The sequence below is a fragment of the Medicago truncatula genome, chromosome 4 (genome assembly GCF_003473485.1).
Source record: "Medicago truncatula cultivar Jemalong A17 chromosome 4, MtrunA17r5.0-ANR, whole genome shotgun sequence".
Taxonomy (NCBI): Eukaryota; Viridiplantae; Streptophyta; class Magnoliopsida; order Fabales; family Fabaceae; genus Medicago; species Medicago truncatula.
Genome location: NC_053045.1, coordinates 7427270 through 7446181, shown reverse-complemented (window position 1 = coordinate 7446181; position 18912 = coordinate 7427270). Strand labels below are relative to the sequence as shown.

The following is an 18912-nucleotide window of genomic DNA, read 5'->3' as shown; positions in this document are numbered from 1 at the left end:
AGTTGCCCTCCAAAGAGTCTTAGAATTTACTCCGAAAAACTCTTGAGTTTCTCTTCTGCTTGCAATCCAAGTTATCAAAGCATTCTGAAAACTCAAGATATTCTTGAAAATTGATGCGATCTTTTTGTAAGTCTTCTTCAACTCTATTAATATTTCTTCTATTGTTATAATTTGTAGTTTCTGTTATGATATTTCTATATTTTTTATGATCCTTGATTAACTTTGGTCATCAAAATTATGTAAATTTGTGCTATTTGAATTTTCAGTGTTGATATCTAAGTTTAAAGTTTCTGTTTGAGTTAAGATGAAAAAAGGGCTGATTTCTTAGTTTAAATATTCTTCTTGAAAAGTGTTTATTTTTCTTTAGATATAATACATAGTTTAAAGTTGTCTTTCCATCATATTAAAATTAGAAAAGAAGAATGGAATTGAGAACTCTGAAATTAAGAATTAAGAATTGGAACTTGCTATACTGTGTTTGTTATTAATGGTTGAAATTTGCCCTTTGTTTGATTTCCTTGACAGAAAAAATATATATGCATCTAAGTAGCTATAGAATTTGATTTTCAAGAGGGAAGAGTTATAGAAGTGGATATGAAGATAGAATGAATGGTTTAATTTGAGCATTTCTTAGGCTGCATTGTATATTTTGTTAAAATGAGTTAATCTCTAGTAAGAGAACTTTGACATTTCTTATGAAGTCCCTTTAATATAACTAGATGAATTTATATATGATTATGCAGAAATTGTTTCCATATGCATGAATAAAATAAAATGATTGAGGTAGAAATGAAATTTTAGTCTATGGAGTTCTTTATTAAAAGTTTCTTCAAAATTTTAACAGAAACCCTAGATTTTTTTACTTTCAAAACCAAATTGCCAAGAATATCTTTAAGTCGCTTTACGTTATATTGAAATGGTTTATGTTGAGTTATAAATTGTGCATTTGAATGATCATAGTTTATCCTTATGTTTTTTTAGTATAATGACACATCTTTGTTCGTTTTTTATGTAGGTGTATGCACATGGTTTATTCGGGTAAATGATGAGTTGACAAAAGATGAAATTGAATATGAAGTTGAGGAGTAATCATCTTGATCTGATAACATAAATAGTTATTATTATTTACTTAATTTCGTCGTCGTATTGACTAACTTTGTTATATATGTCTTGGAGTGTTTAGAATCAACTCGGAGTTATTCTAGCATTTGTAGTTTAGATTCTAATTTTTTATGATTGCTTTGCATGTTTGATTAAATGACTAGTTTTATCAAAAGTATTTTGATTTTGAACCAAATTGCCTCCTAATTTTAATTTATTTATAACATTATTTCTTTTGGAAGTAAATGGTGTCACATACGTCACTTAAACCGTATGTGTCCACCAAATTGAAAATCAACCGTATTTTTAAGAAATAAACGAATTTTTTTTTTTTAGGGGAGATAAACGAAAACTTGTCAAAGATATTTCATTGTGTTCATATGGAGGAGGAGCACTTTCAAAACATCTATTCTATTTATGTTAAGTCTAGAATAGTTCTACAATTTCATTAAGCTGTTTATATTTTTAATTTTTAAAGGGCCAACAAATAATAATTAAAATAAATCAATCAGAGTATAAGAAGGCTAAGATTGAAAAGATACAATAGTCAAGGATTACAAAAAAAAGAAGGCATGAAAACAAACAGCTTCACCTAACCAAAAGAAAGTACTCAATTAGCAGGTGAAAGATGTTAAATGCTCCGCTGATAGAAATCATAAGAGAAACCCTTAACTTTAGACGTGATTCATGATCATACCGTAGTTTAACCGTATCAATAGATGAATCTAACGTATATTTCTTATTATCAAACACGACATGATTACAATGCTTCTAAATTGACCACGTGCAAACTAACCAAATCAAACAAAAACATTCTTTTACTATTGTGTTATGTTTTTGATTGACTTAATTTAGTTAAAACAATATGTTCCGCCAAGATGTGAGACATGCAACATGTAACGCATCATTTAGGCTAAGGTTATGTATCGTATTTCTCGCATATTTTTAGAAGTGTTGTTTGTTCTCTTGTGCTCCAAGCTACGTTGTGTTTGTAGAAGTTTAATTGCTATCGGTTTAAGTTATTGTGCGCAACAAGCTATTTCCAAGAAAAATTTGCTTCAGATATATCGAGTGCTTCTAGAAGATTTGTGCCGAAAATATATTTATGGACACCTTATGTGTTCAATCCAAAGAAGAAAAAGCCCATGCATATGAATGACTATATAAGGAAACTCAACCCTAGCTACAAAATAGTGAAATTAGTATTGAAGATATGAGTTTTAGGGTTTTGTTGTCGATTATGTGTTTTATTTGTACACCACTCTAGTGGTGTTATTGTTCATCAAAAGGCTTAGAATTGGTTTGTATTAGTTGAGTTGTTCGGAGTTCGGATGCTAAGTAAATAAAATATGATCAATAATTATTTTCAAGAGAAATCAAACACGATTCTCCTGTTTCAAACTAAACCCAAGTGCAATGGAAAAACGGAAGGACACATAATTATCGCTTTATATAATCACGTTAAACCAATTCTAGTTAAATTTTCAATCAAACTAACTAGTTCTAAACGTTAATCTACTTTGAAAGAAAGAAAGAAAAAAAAAAAAAAAAAAACTAGATATTCGATATATATTTTTAGAGGCAGATATTTGATATATTAATCAATCGATATGTACTATATTTTTATTAAAAATATATATATATTGTCAAGAAAATAACATCAAATCTTTTTGTTTCAAAGAAACAAAAACAAATCTTTTAAAATCAAAATCAAATCTAAAAACTGATTAGAGTCTAGGGTTTAGTCTCTACAAAAATTCATGGTTAAGAGACCACTGCTTTGTTGTTTATTATATTTTAACATGGGATATTATGTTACGCTTCGTTTTCATCATGAAAGAACTGCATTGTTAGATTTATCTATGCTTATTACTTGTTTTGTTGTTTCGGTTTATGTATGTTTGAGCCCGTTCATGAATCTGCATATCAACATGAGCAAATTCCTTCAGGAAAATAAAATTGATGGTAATAGCAACATATATTAATATTTTTTTTATCACACACTTCTATTAAAAATTTTGTATACAGTGTTTTAAACAAAGATATGGTACCTTCAATCATAAAGAGATCAATTATTGTCAACTTTTGGAATAAAAATTGATTCAATCGTCTGAAATTGATTATTGTCGGCTAACCTTTTGTTAGAAAAGAAATAGAAAGGTAAATATATGTTGAGGTGTTAAAAGATGGGGCAAAATTAACTTTCATAACTAAAAAAAGATAATAGATTGTAAATTGTTTTTAATTCTTTACATATTTAGAAGTTGAATCATACGAAAATTTATTCTAATTGTTCTTTAAAAAATATTAGTGTATTTTAGCGAATGAGTTTGTTTTAATTTATTTTTAAGAGAAAAATAGGGGGTGGTTGAAGCAAAATAAACAAAGGATATAATGTTGATAACGTGTCAAAAAATTAAGAAGGGGTACGACTTTATTTTTGGTAGACATTAAGTTTTATAATTAGAGAATTAGAGAATACTCCCTTCGTTCCTTTTTAAGTGTATTTTTAGAAAATTAACACCAAATTAACGATGTGTATTTTTGTACATTTTCTTCCTATTATACACTCTCTTTAATCCACCAATAAATTCACACTTTATCTTTCCAATAAATTTAATATGTTATCTTTCGTTCATAACAAACAATTGTCGGTTATAATCTTTTTCTCCAACAAATTCATATTTTTTTGCACGCTCTCTCTCTCATGACAAACAATTGTCAATTTTCTTCCTTTTGAACATCCATGGAGTCTTTTATTCTTCATCTCTCAAATCTGTTGTTTTACTTTGCACTTGAAATTTTTAACAATTGTTACTCTTCTTATTTATAGAATTTTAAATCTTCTTGGAACCCCATTAACAAAAATTTGTTTCAATTTGAAGATAACAAGAAACAAACTTTGTTTAAAAATAAACAAACATAAACAAACGAACTTTGTTTTAAAAAAAAAAATAACTAATTGTAGCTTTCCATATAGATAGCATTAATTAGTTTTATTGAAAAAGATAAGAGTAATTGACAAATGGTATAATTGACAAATCGTGCACTTAAAATACCAAAAAGACAGTTAAATAAGAACGAAAATTCACCCTAAAAAGACATTTAAAAAGGAACGAAGAGAGTGATTAATTAGTGTGTTTTATCGGAAACGATAATAAACTACAAATTGTTTTTATTATCCACAATTTAAAAATAAGGTGACAAATATTCATCACCTGATAAAAAAAATCAAAATTCATTCGTACTGGTGGATGAAGGCGGCAAATATTGTTTATGTGTTAAGGGTCCGTAGTTGGTTAGCTTGTCCGCTTGATTGTCGGTGCATTTGTTAACTGTGCATTTGTTTTGTGTGGACTCTTTGTATAACTCTGTTTGCATTTTGTAGGCACATCTTGTGCTGAAGATGCGAACACGTTGTTGTTAGTATATAGAATTTCATTTTTGTCTCTTAAAAAAAAACTAAAAAATGTTTTTAACACTTTAGATATTTAGAAGTTTGTTTTCCTTAAAAAAAGATTAAGTTTGTTTGTTCTAAAAAAAAGATTAAATGGGTGTATTTTAGTGAGTGAGTTTGTTTTAATTTGTTTTTAAGAGAGAAAATATTGGGGGAGGTTAAGCAAAATACACAAAAGGATATATTTTTGATGAAGTAGGAGACCCTAGTTGCTTGGGCACAACATTATAAATAGTACTCACGCCTATTCTGTTCCTCATTCACTTCACTCATGGCATCATCATCATCGACAAAGAAGTTCACCATGAAGAGTTCCGACGGTGAGACATTTGAAATCGAAGAGGTTGTGTTCCAATCAATCAAGAATTTGACGGATGGTGCTGCCAACGACACTGAAATCCTGGTTCCGCACATACCCGGCAAGTTCTTGGCTAAGGTTATTGAGTATTGCAAGAAGCATGTTGAGGCTGCCAGTTCTGATGAAAAGCTCTTTGATGATGAACTTAACAAATGGGACACTGAATTCGTAAAGGTTGATAATGTTACGATCTTCAATCTCATCTGGGCTGCTAGCTATCTGAATATCAAGAGTCTCTTGGATCTTTCAATGAAAGCTCTAGCAGACATGATCAAGGATAAGAAGCCGGAGGAGATTAGTAAGATTTTCAACATTGTGAATGCTTACCGTCCCAAGGAAGATGAGGAAGTTCGTTGTGAAAATCAATGCACTTTTGAAAACTGATTAGAGTCTAGGGTTTAGTCTCTAAAACTTTATATGGTTAAGAGGCCACTGCTTTGTTGATTATTATATTTTAACATGGGATATTATGTTACGCTTCGTTTTCATCATGAAAGAACTGCATTGTAGATTTACCTATGCTTAGTACATGTTTTTCTTTCGGTTTATATATATTGAGTGCACTCATGAATCTGCATATCAACATAAGGAAATTCCTTCAGTAAAAAAAATTGATGGTAGTAGCAACATATATTAGAGTGCATGTGTACGTAATCTTTCCATAACAGGCTCACGTTCATGTTCTCGTGTTTGATTAGTTTGATTTGTTCTTCTGCTTCCATAATCATGAATGTTCCTTAACATTATAAGGCATGTTACTGGCTTATTATTGAATTATTTATAAGGCTGAATGACTGATTGTTCCATTCCTTGTAGCTTAAGATAGTTAGCTTCAATAAGGATTTGAATATGGTTTTATTTATACTAACGTGTTGAAGAAAGGTACAATGAGATCACATAACTTGAAAAAATCTGTCAATTTTGCTGGAATGTGTTGTTAAAAGCTCATTAATTAAAGCCATATATTTCGTATATTAATAGTCTAATGTGTTAAAGTCAAGACCATTCTTATCAACATCAAATGCAATGAGGGACTTTCTGAACTACAAAGATGAGTACCTTAGAGGAGGGGCAAGAAAAATGGAGGTCAGCAAGGAGGCCTCAATCTGAGAACCTTAGAGCTGAAACGTCAAGCTACTGATGTTAAAAGAGCGCTACATGAAAGGCAACCCATGTTTTATATTGTTTTCCATTTTGATTTAGTTTTGTTATTTAGTTTTGCTGATGGAGGTGTTAAAAATTCTATTGCTTTTGTTAATTGGAATTTTCAGTTTGTTAATATCTTGTTTGATTGATTTGAATGGAACTATTTGTCTTCAATTATACTGCTAAGAAGTATAAAGGGATAAAGAAGAAAGGATCACATTGGCTAGCACAATCTTCACAAAATCATAACCTGGGAGACCTTTTGAGCGATATATATAGGGGTTTGTTAGGATACATCCACTAGTTTTTATTAAGGTGTGTTTTGGTAAAGATATAACTAAAAAGTTGTTAAATACATGGTGAATGTTGCTAAAACACACCTTCTAAAAAATAAGTGGGTGTATGTTAGCAACTCCTATAGGCATTTGCTAGGATACACCCACTTATTTTTTAGAAGATGTGTTTTAGCAAGTTATAACTAAAAAGTAGTTAAATACACTTTAAGGTGTAGCTTGCTAAAACACTCTCACATAAAAACTAGTGGGTGTGTTCTAGCAAATCTCATATATATATAGGGTGAGGATATTTTGACTCCAAGAGTAAGTGTAATATCTTACTCCAAATCTTGACCTTTAATTCTAATATTGGTTAATGGCTTAGATTAATTGATATGATAGGCTTTAATTCCATTTTCTATTGTAGTCAACACTTATCACCACAAAATAATAAATGTCTTTTAATTGTATGATTTTTTCTTCTTCCATTGTTTTTTTTTTCACGCTAAAATATTTTTTGAGGGTTAAATTAAAATCCTTTCCTTAAAATAAAAATTTCAAGATTCACTCATTCTATTCCTTCAAAAAAATTTCATAAGAAAAAAAAATTTGCATATATTTTCTTACGCTAAAAGAATTTTTTTTCTTCTTTTTCCTTCTTCCTTTACTTTTTTTACGCTAAAAAAATTGCATATATATATTTTTTTTAAAGAAAACAATTGTAAAATTCAAAGAATTGCATATTTATTCTTTCTCCTGTTACTATTTTTTATACGACATATTTTTTTTATTTCTTCATTATAATCCTGATCTTTTCTTATGGGTTTTTGTAAACACACATTTTTATACTAATGTGTTACGAAAAAAAAAGACGATAGAGGAAGTAACCCTAGTCTTTTCTTATATCTAATTCATTTACAAAAATTGCATAAAAAAATAAAAAAATTTGTATATTTTCTTATATAAATAACGACAAATTAAAATAATCATCTCCATCGTAATTAATTTTTGTTGTCACTGACATACATAGATGATGATGTTATTTGAGAAAGAGCTCAAGAATTCAACATAACATAAAATAAAAAAATAAAATAAAAACACGTGAATCCAACATAACATAACATAACATAACAAGAGCTAAAAATTCAAAAACAAATTCGCAAAAATTCCAACATTGTACAGAGGGTATATTTGGTCACACATTATGCCACTCAAATGCCTTGTAAATCACTATGTTGTGGATCCAAGCATGGCCATAAATCTTGACATTTAATTGCAATTTTGATTGATGACTTAGATTAATTGATATGGTAGACTTTAATTCTATTTTCTATTGTAGTCAACACTTATCACCACAAAATAAGAAAACAATAATTGTCATTTAATTGATTGATTTTTTATTTTGTTTTGCTCTTCTCCCATTGCTTGTTATGTTATGTTTAGATTCACATGTTGCTTTACTGTTATGTTGAACTCCTAAACTCTTTTCTCAAATAACTTCATCATTTATATATGTTCATGACAACAAAAACTAATTAAAATGGAGATGATTGTTTTAATTTGTCGTTATTTATATAAGAAAATACACCAATTTATTTATTTTTTATGCAATTATTGTAAATATTGGATATAAGAAAAGACGGGGTTACTTCCTCAATCGATTTTTTTTCATGACAGATTAGTACAAAAATGTGTGTTTACAAAAAAATATAAGAAAAGATCAGGATTATAATGAAGAAACCAAATAAAATATGTCGTATAAAAAATAGTAAAGAGAGAAGAATAAATATACAATTCTTTAAATTTTACAATTGTTTTCTTTAAAAAAAATATATGCATTTTTTTAGCGTAAAAAAAAAATAAAGGGTGAAGGAAAAAAAAATTGTGGTCAAATTACAACTTTGATGCTTATTTTACCATTAACCCTAAAAAATTCTTTTAACGTGAAAAAAAAAAAGCAATGGGAGAAGAACAAAAAAAAAATCAATCAATAAATGAGAATTATTGTTTTCTTATTTTATGGTGATAATTGTTGACTACAATAGAAAATGGAATTAAAGCCTACCATATCAATTAATCTAAGCCATTAATCAAAATTGCAATTAAAGGTCAAGATTTGGAGTAAGTTATTACACTTACTCTTGGAGTCAAAATATCCTCCCTATATATATATATATATAGGGTTTAGGGTTTTGCTATGAAGGTGTCTTTTAGCAAGTTATTCTATGAGCATTTGCTAAACGACACCAACTAAGTTTTATGAAGGTGTCTTTTAGCAAAGTTATAACTAAAAAGTGGAAATCACACCTTAAGGTGTGAATTGCTAATTAAAAGACACTTTCATATATATATATATGGCATTTCAAATGAGAGGATGAGAGAAGTAAATAACAGTCATTAGATCTGATCAAACGGTTCAGCTAGATTTTCTTGTTAAAAATGTTAGTGTGCTTCTCTTTCTCTTTCATGGCATCGTTCCTTCTTTTTTATTTTTAGTTCTTCCATTCACATCAGCAATTAGGGGTGTAAAAGGGAACAAATTTGATGATGCACAAATTGTTCCGCCATCGAATTCAAATATCCAACTTTCCAATTGTCATAAAAAGAGATCCAATTAACATTAACAAATCTTTCTTTTACAGATCTTCATATGTCCCGTTATCTGCATGTGTTTCACGATGGAATCCACAACCAAAACTCAGCCGAGTATCATAGTTACAAATCCAATATATATATATATATATATATATATATATATATCTTTACTTTTTGTTGTCTAATTTTTCTTTCGGGCAGAATGATTCCATTCATGTGTTCATTTCCTGAACTTACACTCACTCTTTAACTTGCATATTAATCGTACATACACACACTAAGGCATTGTGTAGTTTTACTATAGCCTTTTTCAAGGCACCTTATGAATTATAATATCTTTTTTTTCGAACTAGAATTATAATATCTTTGTTAAACCACTTTGAGCTTTTAAGCATAACTGTTGCAACATTAGTGTGATGTTGGAAGAAAAATTGGAAGATTAAACATCAAGTAATTATACTTTGATTTACTGTTGTGTGAGTCCCACATAAAATAGAACACATACATTAGTAATGTTTAAATTGCTGTATTTAATTTCAAATACTTGATAATGATAAAAAAAAATAATAGTAGTAGTAATTATTATTTTTATTGGTGAATATCACTTCCCATAAATCTATGTTGTGATAAGAATAAGAATATTTCAACTGAATTTCCTATCTTCCCTTCATTCATATCCAATGAGTTTGTTTCCTCAACTTTTGTGTATTCTTTTCTTTTTGATCTTGTCCAGAAGTGTTGTTGAACTGATTAATAGATAAGTTCCATCTTATCCATTAGAGTAACTACTGTCGCAATTTTCGCTAAAACAGCTACAAAATCTCAATATAAACATAGGACTCTACTCAGTTCAAAAATCACATCAAAGAGTTTCTATTGAGTTGTCGAGAACTCTTTCGCTCTTCTCCCTCCAGCTTGTGTTGACTAGCTATTCTTATCCTCGTCTCCTTTTTTGTCCCTTCGGAATTAAGAGTGTTCTTAAGACCTTAGTCCATATTCGGTATAATGTCCCTTCAGAATTAAGAAAGGTCTTAAAAAAATAGTCTCTTCGATAATATATGTCCATTCGGAATAAATAGTATTTTTAAGATCATAGTCCCTTTTGGAATAATAATGTCGCGTCGGAATTAAGAATGATCTTAATGGTATATAAATATTCTTTCAATATTTTTCTAATTAAGAAGAAATTAAAAAGTCAAAATGGTGATATCACCATATTTGAGTGGTTGTAGTACCATATTGATAGTTTTGAGAAATTAAAGTTAGAATGGTGGTAACACCATATTTGAGTAGTCTCAGCACCATAACAGAGTAGTCTCAGCACCATTACTAAAATACCCTTCTAGGCCAAAAATCCACTAATCTCGAATAAAATACATACAGAGACAAATAATCACACACACAAGCACATATAAACACACATAATAAATAATTAACGAAAAACGGGATGTTGCAGTTTTCAATTGCGATTGTAACTTGTGGTGTTTTTAAACTTGATTTTGTCCACTTATTTTGTTCTATATGTTTGTACAGGGAGGGTGTATCTAGAAATCTTTGTGTTATACGAGAGTATGTATAGCAAATTTCTTCAAAAGGGCCTAAAATATTAACAGACTTGAGCTCAGTCTTCCATCATGTAAATATTTTGGGCCGAACTTTGCTATATCTACCCCCAATAAACCAAATATTTCAGTATACACCCTCTTCATAAAAAAAATTGGAAAATGTTAATTTGTGCCCTTAGGGCACAAGATAAAAATCTAAAAATAGAATTAAAAAATAAATGTGGCATTGAAAAGATAAGTTTTTAAACTTTTAAGATCAAGAATGCACAATTTCCAAAATTAAATTACTACATTTAGTTTCTTATCTTGTGCCCTTAGGACACAAGTTAGCCAGACCTATAAAATTTAGGAACCACTACGGCATGGGTCCTATGCCGTCGCACCCCCGGCCTATGCCTAGGGCCGGCCCTGCACAAGATAAAGATCTTAAAATAAAATTAAACAATAAATATTGTATTGAAAAGATAAGTTTTTAAGATTATGAATGCACAATTCTCAAAGTTAAATTTCTTTATTTAGCTTGTTATCTTGTGCTTAGGGCACAAATTAGCAAGACCCATTTTTATATCTAAAGGCTCCTTAATTTAAAGTTTTGACTGGTCTTGAAGTATTAACTTGAAGTTGTTAGTTTATTATGCATGAAAATTCGTTAAAGGCCCCTTTATCTCTAACAAATTCTGCTATGAAAATCTGCATTGAAAAAATTCACGATATGATAATTCAATCAATGATGTTAAACATATGATAATTCAAAGCTGAAAAATTAATACATAAAAGGCTTGAAAGAGTTTCTAAGAGAAAAAAAAAAAAAAACTTGAAAGATGGAACCACTACAGTTCATTATATATGAACTATCCTTGTGAATTTTGACTATAGTGCATGACTATTTTGTAAACAATAATGCTTGTTACTACAAAAAAACTAATCAATGAAAACAAAGAATAACACACCACCCACACATATTTTCCGTCAAACATTATATTTAATTTATTTTGATAAAAAAGAAGAAAGAAATTGCTACAAAGCACTACTATTTTGTGGTTTTCGTTGAAACCCCTTTGTGGGATATAGTGCTACTCTTCTGTAAAACATATGGTACAAAGATTTAAATTAGCAAGATGTGCGCTCATAAAAAACACATTTTGCTATGATGGAATGACATGATCCACCTCATTAGAGAAACTTTATGCTTTATATAATTCATTGTTAAATGTTTTTTTTAAGGATTGTTATATGTTTCGTTCGTTGAAAAACACATGTTCCTTTGAATCAAGACCTGCATGAGATGGGAAATCTAATTAAGAGAATCCAGTGACACTGTAATAGAAAATAGACAGTACAATTGCAAAGCATATGCAAAAACGATAAATGAGCAAGAATTGTATGATGGTATGGATTTTGAGATCACACAATCTACAATTATACAACACCATTGATGCTATAATTTCGGAGCTGATTAAAACTATTGAAAAACGATAAACTCGTGATGGTGCATGAAAGAAACAATATTTCGTATAAATGAACAATTTTTATTTTGAAAGTCGATTGATTTGGGTTTGCTTTATTTGACCAAACTTTGATTTGATTTCGGTTTAATGTATGCATTTTTGCAATTACTTTAGGTTGAAATTAAATGGTATGTTACACACAATTGTTTTTTTAGACTATGAAAGCCAAGACTTACATACCGTTTGGTCCGGCTTTTTTTTTCAGCTTTTCTACGTTTTTAAGGAGAAGCTAGGCCAAACACAATATCAATAAAGTACATTCGAAAAAAAGTATTTTTTTTAGAATGCATAAAATTGAATGGAATGAGCTTTAACCAAAAGTTGTTGAATGCTACTTCAAAAAACTATTTCTCCCCAATTTATTTCACAAGCACCTCTTCAACTCCCGCCGGCAACCTTTTGTTTTATTTTTTCAATATGCTTTTTTCTTCCATTTTATTTTTTTTTTATATTTTTTAACCGGTCCATTTAATTTTTTTAATGAGGTTCCATTTAAGTTTATTATCTATTTTTTTAAGGAATTTTATTATCTTTTTATCACTTATATATTAATTTCAATATCTTTTGATCATCACAACCTCGCAAATAGGAGTTGCGTTGATGGAGAGTAGAAATTTTTGAGTTTGTGATGATTTATGTCTTTTTAAAAAAAAAAAGTGATTATTGTTTTTAATTTTCAAAACTACTTTGATATTATTTATGTTATTATTTGAGCCTCCTTAAATTATTTCTCCTATTCAAATATTTAACAAGTCGTTTATATGATGATACAAATTTGTATTCATAATAAACGTCATTGAGTAAATATAGTATTGGTAAAAATATATCTTTTATATTTTAAACATTTTTTCCCTTCAAAAATATTTTAGACATTTTTTTATTTATTATGTTAATTCATAATGAATTCAAAGTTTTTTTATTTATAGACAATGCATAAATATATGCAAGGTCCCGGGTTCGAACCCCAGACGCCACCAAAAAATAATAAATTCAAAGTTTTGTACAATATTTTGCCAAACAGCTTTTAACTCAAAAATAACTTTAGAACTAAAAAAAAATAATAAATAAACCAAACAGCTTTAGCCTTTTTCTTAAAGAGCTTTATTTTAAAGTAGCTTTTAGACCGAAAAAAAAGTCTGGCCAAACGGTACCTTAAACCATAAAAAAAAAGTCAAAACAATTAATGACGTGATCAAGTTGATGAATAAAATTTGAAAAAATCATTAATTGTATAATACACAATATCATGTCACGTGTACTTTTGAATAGAGGAGGATTCATTTATTTATATTATTGATTATAGATTGTGGATGTATAATATTTCAAAAAGGAAATCAGTATTATTAATAAGAAATTAGTTTATAATAATTATTGTTATCCATGTATTATATATTTTTGAAGAATTATCTTATTAAATATATTAATTTATACATATTCTCATCTGGTCAAAACTACCTAATCAAATGAGTAACTGATTCTAGTCACTATATATGTAGTTAAACCTTGTATGAGAACAATACAACCCACATATCAAAATAGTGCAAAAGAGAAAAGAAGGGAGAAAAATGGAGAATGAAAGTGAGATCCCAATTTTGGATTTCCGTAGGAGTAGTGGAGTGACATTAGAAAAAGGGAGTGAAGGGTGGAAAGAAATGAGCAAGAAAGTGAGAGAAGCATTTGAGAGTCGAGGTTGCTTCCTCTTAAAATGTGATGAAATCTCAAAGGAATTATGTGGACAATTGTTCACAGGAATGAAATCTTTGTTTGATCTGCCTGAAGACACCAAGGAGAAATTTGTTAGTCCAAAGCTTTACAGGGGTTACATCAACAAAAGCTATGCCATTCCCAATTCTCAAAGCTTTGGGATTGATAGTGATCTTGATCATGATACGACTCATCAAGATTTCATTAACCTCATGTGGCCTCAAGGAAATCCAATTTTTAGGTAATTAATAATTTTGTATTTTATTATTGTACAAACACTCACACACATGTTAACTTTTGATTTATATTGAATACAATAGGACCTAGATCGCCTATTGTAAATGCTTCACACAGTAGCTGATTTAAACCATAGAAAAGTGATTTTACAGTTCAGATTTATTTATCTGATTTTCACACAGTTTGATTTCAGTCACCGATTAAAGATCGGACGGCTGAGATGTGTTACAGCACCAAATCTTGTTCCAATACAATATACTTTAGTAATTTTTGTTTCAAATTATTTTATTTTTTGGTAATAAAATTGTGCATAATAAATTATATATACGCAGTGAGGCATTAAGTTCAATGTATTCAAAAACAAGGGAATTAAGCTCGCTTATTCTAAAGATGGTTGTGGAGGGATTTGACCTTCCACAACATTACAACTTGGATGTTGAGGAGTTGGGTAGCACCAATGATACACGATTAACTAGGTACCAACATCCTGAAGAAAAGAAGGACACTGAGATTGCTTTTGTACCTCACACCGATATGGGCACCATAACCTTCATCTGTGAAAATGAAGTCCAAGGCCTGCAGGTGTTATCTAAAACTGGCAATTGGGTTGACGTAAATATCCCTCCAAATGGCTTTGTAGTGATTTGTGGCGACGCGTTGAAGGTAATCTTGACCATTTCAGTTATTTCATTTACAATTATTCTCATTCTTTATTAAATTTATAAAAAAAATAGTGAAGGTGTTTATTAATTAAAATGAAATTAATTAGCATTTCATAATTGTCATTGACGTTAAGGGTGTGTTTGGATGGAAGGTTTATGAGGGGAATGGAGGGGAGGGTTCACTTTTCATTTTTAAATTACGGATATTATAAAATGTTTTTTAAAAAGTTTAACATATCGATCATATAGTACTTCAATCACACTTATATAGTCCGTAATTTAAAAAGGAAAAATAAATCCTCTCCTCCCTTCCCCTCCTAAATCATCAATCCAAACAAACCTTAATGGGATTTGAACTATCCTCCTTGAGGATAATTGTCATTGATCTTAAGGGATTTGAACTATCTACCTTGAGGATAAATGCTAACCTTTTATAACTGAGATAGCACCTCAATGTCATTCTTTCAGCAATCAATTTATTTTTAATAATTGAAAAATAATTTGTAATCAACCCTTTAAATGTGATGTCAAGTTTTATATTAGCTCTTTTTTTCTTCTAATTTTAGCGTTCATTTATATTATTTTATTTATAATTTTCTTCTTTAACTAATCAAATAACTTTTTAAATAATTTCATATCATATTATAATTTTCATTGCAAATGTGTATTTTAATTTTTTTATGGTTAGTGGAAAGTCATTTAAACCAAATTTAAATTCTTGTAAGTATTTTAAATAGGTATAATTAATATAATCATGATAAATACAATTATTAATATATAGGCATGGAGTAATGGGAGATTTCAGGCAATCATGCACAGAGTGGTGACAAGGGGAGATAAAGAGAGATTTGTATATGTTCTTTTCACAATACCAAAGGATAGTGCTGTCATTAAGGCCCCCTCTGAGTTGGTGGATGAGGAAAATTACCCTCTTCGTTATCGGTCATTCAAATATGGAGACTACGTACATTATCAATATTCAACTAGAACACAAAAGGAACGACTTGAAAGTTATGCTGAAATTTAATCCATCATTATGTGATGAAAGACAATATCCCTTTATGTAATAAAGTAGAGTAATTAGACTCTATTTTGCAATAGATTAGGATCAATCAAATAATATGTATTATATTCATATAATACAAACTTATTTATGTTCTTGCAGGTTAAACTCTTGTTTTTTATATTATATAATGCGGTGAAGGTAGGTAATAACGTGCCTATCTACTTTTTTCTTATTCTTTCAATCTATTGGTTTCTATTTTCTCTTTTTATTAAGTAAGGATAGTATAACAACATCAAAGTTTTATTCCATTAAATATGATCGACTATATGAATAAAATAATATCATAGTGTTATATTAAAATACACGTCTTTATCCAACTTATGAATCAAATAATGGACTCTATCATATGTCTTCTCCAAATCAATAAAAATTAAGTGCAACTCCTTTTGATACATTGGATATTGCTCCATCACACGTCGTAGTAAGTCTATTGCTTCTCTTGTCGACCTCCCAAGCATTAATCAAAATTGGTTTTTCTTTTCTAGGGTTTGATTTGTTAGAGTAGAGAGAGAAAATGTATGGTGGTTGAGTTTGAAAGTGAATGTTTTGATTAGTTTATGTTTCAGTATATGTAACAACATAACGACAATTAACTACCGTTCATAAGAAAACGATAATCAACTACCGTTTAGCCATGAATAATAGTTAATTGCCATTAAACGTATTTTTGGTAATTGCCATAGTGAATAATAGTTAACAGTTCGATGTGCTTATATGCAAATGGTAAGTGCATAAAGAGCAACTTCCTAAGAACTTTGACTCTGTTAAGTCCATTCACATAAGGCCTATGCCGATTTTTTTTAATATTATGAAAATTACCTTTCACATATATGGAATTGCTTAAAACACATGGAATTTACGCATTTGCTCCTAATGGTAGTTAACTAGCATTCCCCCAACATTAGTTAACTACCGTCGCAATTTTGCCTAAAACCAGTTGACCTACTCCTACCTCCTATGCATCCATCACCTTCCATACCTTTTTATAAAAGAACACCAAAAGTTTAATCCCCCCATCTTTGTATCAAATCATTGAAGAATGATTTCCAGAAGGTTTTTACTCATTTTGACATCAAGAAACAAGTATTGTGTGTAGATCTGTAGGCGAATAATGATGAAGACATGTGGAAAACAGTTTATTCTCCTCATGTTATTCGTGACGATAGCGACATAGAATTTATGTTTAGGTCGACGGTTGAAAATAATGTGTTGTATCTTTGTGTTCGTTCCAACTGCAGCTACACAGATTCTCAATAGAGATTTAATGTCATTTTGTCGGCTTTTAACTTTATTTGTGTAGTATTGTGTAATGTGTTGTTTAATGCTTCACTTTTGTTGAATTTCAATCATTCGTGTAATGCTCACGTAATGCCGAATTGATTTAATATTAATGAATCATGAAAAATTATGTAATGTTGTTGTTTATGACTTGGTATAATTGATGTATTGATTTTACTTCTCTAAAATTGTCGTTCTTGATTATAGGTCATTACAAACCAAAAATTGACTTAGTTTTAAATTGCAGAATGCACTCTCTGCATTATTAATAACAACGGTAATTAACTACCGCTGAATCAAACTGTAGTTAACTACCGTTAAAATCATCGAATAATAGTTAACTACTGTTGGGAGCAAATGCGTAAACTCCACGTGTTTTTAAGCAATATTCCACATGTGAGAAAAACAATTCGGGTTAACGGTGCTTTTCACCCCTCTAATATAGGTCATTTTCGGTTTTCGCCCCTGTAAAATTTTCGGTTTGATTTGCATCCTTGTAAAACTTTTTTTTCTTCAGAAAACACATCTCCCCCATCCAACTCAGCAAATTTGCTTACGTGGCGCTGATTTGGCATTTTTTTTCTTCATTTTTTATTATTTTTAATTGGCCACGTGTAAAAATATATTTTCACGTCAGATTTTACTTTTAAAATATTTGAAAATAAATTTTAAAAAATAAAAAAATCATAAAAATATTCAGTTTTTTTTCCAAAAATTTAAAATAAAAAAAATTTAAAAAATTCAGAAAAAATATTAAGATTTTTTCCGAAATATAAAAAAAACAGAAAAATAGTCATATTTTTTTGGAAAAATCGAAAAAAAAAATAGATTTTTTTTTTCAAAAATTTTAAAAATTAGAAAAAAAAAACTATTAAGATTTTTTTCGATTAAAAAGATTTTTAAAAATTCTGGAATTTAATTTTCAAAATAAAAAAAACGTCAGATTTTTTAAATAAACTCTGGAAAAAAATTTAATTTTAAAAATCTGGATAAAAATTTAGAGGGTTTTAAAAAAGTCGTAGAAATCCCAATATTCCATTCATTAATTTTTTTTTAAAATCTGAATAAAAAAAATCTGACCTCTTTTGTAATTTTGAATTTTCAAAATTAAATTCCAGAATTTTTTAAAATATTTATAATTTTAAAAAAAATCTGATTATATTTTATGATTTTTTCTAATTTTTTAAATTTTTGAAAAAAAAATCTAATTCTTTTTTCGATTTTAAAATTTTTGGAAACAAATCTGACTATTTTTTGTTTTTTTATATTTCGGAAAAAAACTTAATATTTTGAATTTTTTAAAAATTTAATTTTTTATTTTTGAAAAAAAAAAACTTAATATGTTTATGATTTTATGGATTTTTTTATTTTTTAAAATTTATTTTCAAATATTCTAAAAATAAAATTTGATGTGGATATATTTTTTACACGTGGCCAATTAAAAGAAATAAGAAATGAAAACACAAAAATGCTAGATCAGCGCTACATAAATGAATTTGCTGAGTTGCATGGGGGAGGGGTATTTTCTGAAAAGAAAAGTTTTACAAGGATGCAATTCAAACCGAAATTTTATAGAGGTCAAAAACACTATTAACCCAAAACAATTTTTACCTATTAGTCTGCTTCCAAATCGTGACGTATTAACGTGGATTCCGCTACAAGCTGCAACTTCAAACGTTTTATTTTCTCCTACAATCATGCGATCATATGATAAATAGGTTGATTTCCAGGTGAAGTTTAGCATGGGAAAGACTAATTTTTTCCACCATGGGAAAGTTAGTTTTTAACCATTAGATCAAACCAAGAACACATCCTTACCATACTCCCTCATCACTAGATTTTGTAATTTTATTATTTTAAAACCATTTTTTAAAAACAAAAAATATATTTTGAAATTAAAATAAACATATAAAAATAAAAAATAAATTTAAAAATATGGAAATTAATTTTCCAAAATTTT

At 28.8% G+C, this 18912-nt stretch overlaps 2 protein-coding genes across 2 annotated transcripts; both read left to right on the top strand.

Moving 5' to 3' along the window:
* The first annotated feature begins 4829 nt into the window (after window positions 1-4829).
* On the top strand, window positions 4830-5300 carry LOC11414605 (SKP1-like protein 1A). Its single transcript, XM_003604869.1, has one exon. The coding sequence runs from the start codon at window positions 4830-4832 to the stop codon at window positions 5298-5300; it is 471 nt and encodes a 156-aa protein (XP_003604917.1).
* An 8231-nt stretch (window positions 5301-13531) lies between these two features.
* On the top strand, window positions 13532-15774 carry LOC11414604 (probable 2-oxoglutarate-dependent dioxygenase AOP1). The gene is made up of 3 exons (XM_003604868.3): window positions 13532-13950; window positions 14279-14609; window positions 15390-15774. The coding sequence occupies exons 1-3, from the start codon at window positions 13571-13573 to the stop codon at window positions 15633-15635; spliced, it is 957 nt and encodes a 318-aa protein (XP_003604916.1). The 5' UTR covers window positions 13532-13570; the 3' UTR covers window positions 15636-15774.
* Window positions 15775-18912: the final 3138 nt, after the last annotated feature.

Excerpts from the sequence above, each read along its gene's own strand:
- LOC11414605 (XM_003604869.1), top strand. The coding sequence starts at position 4,830 with ATGGCATCATCATCATCGACAAAGAAGTTCACCATGAAGAGTTCCGAC.
- LOC11414604 (XM_003604868.3), top strand. The coding sequence starts at position 13,571 with ATGGAGAATGAAAGTGAGATCCCAATTTTGGATTTCCGTAGGAGTAGT. Across the intron at positions 13,951-14,278 it reads CAAGGAAATCCAATTTTTAG|TGAGGCATTAAGTTCAATGT; the intron begins GTAATTAATAAT and ends ATATATACGCAG. Across the intron at positions 14,610-15,389 it reads TTTGTGGCGACGCGTTGAAG|GCATGGAGTAATGGGAGATT; the intron begins GTAATCTTGACC and ends ATTAATATATAG.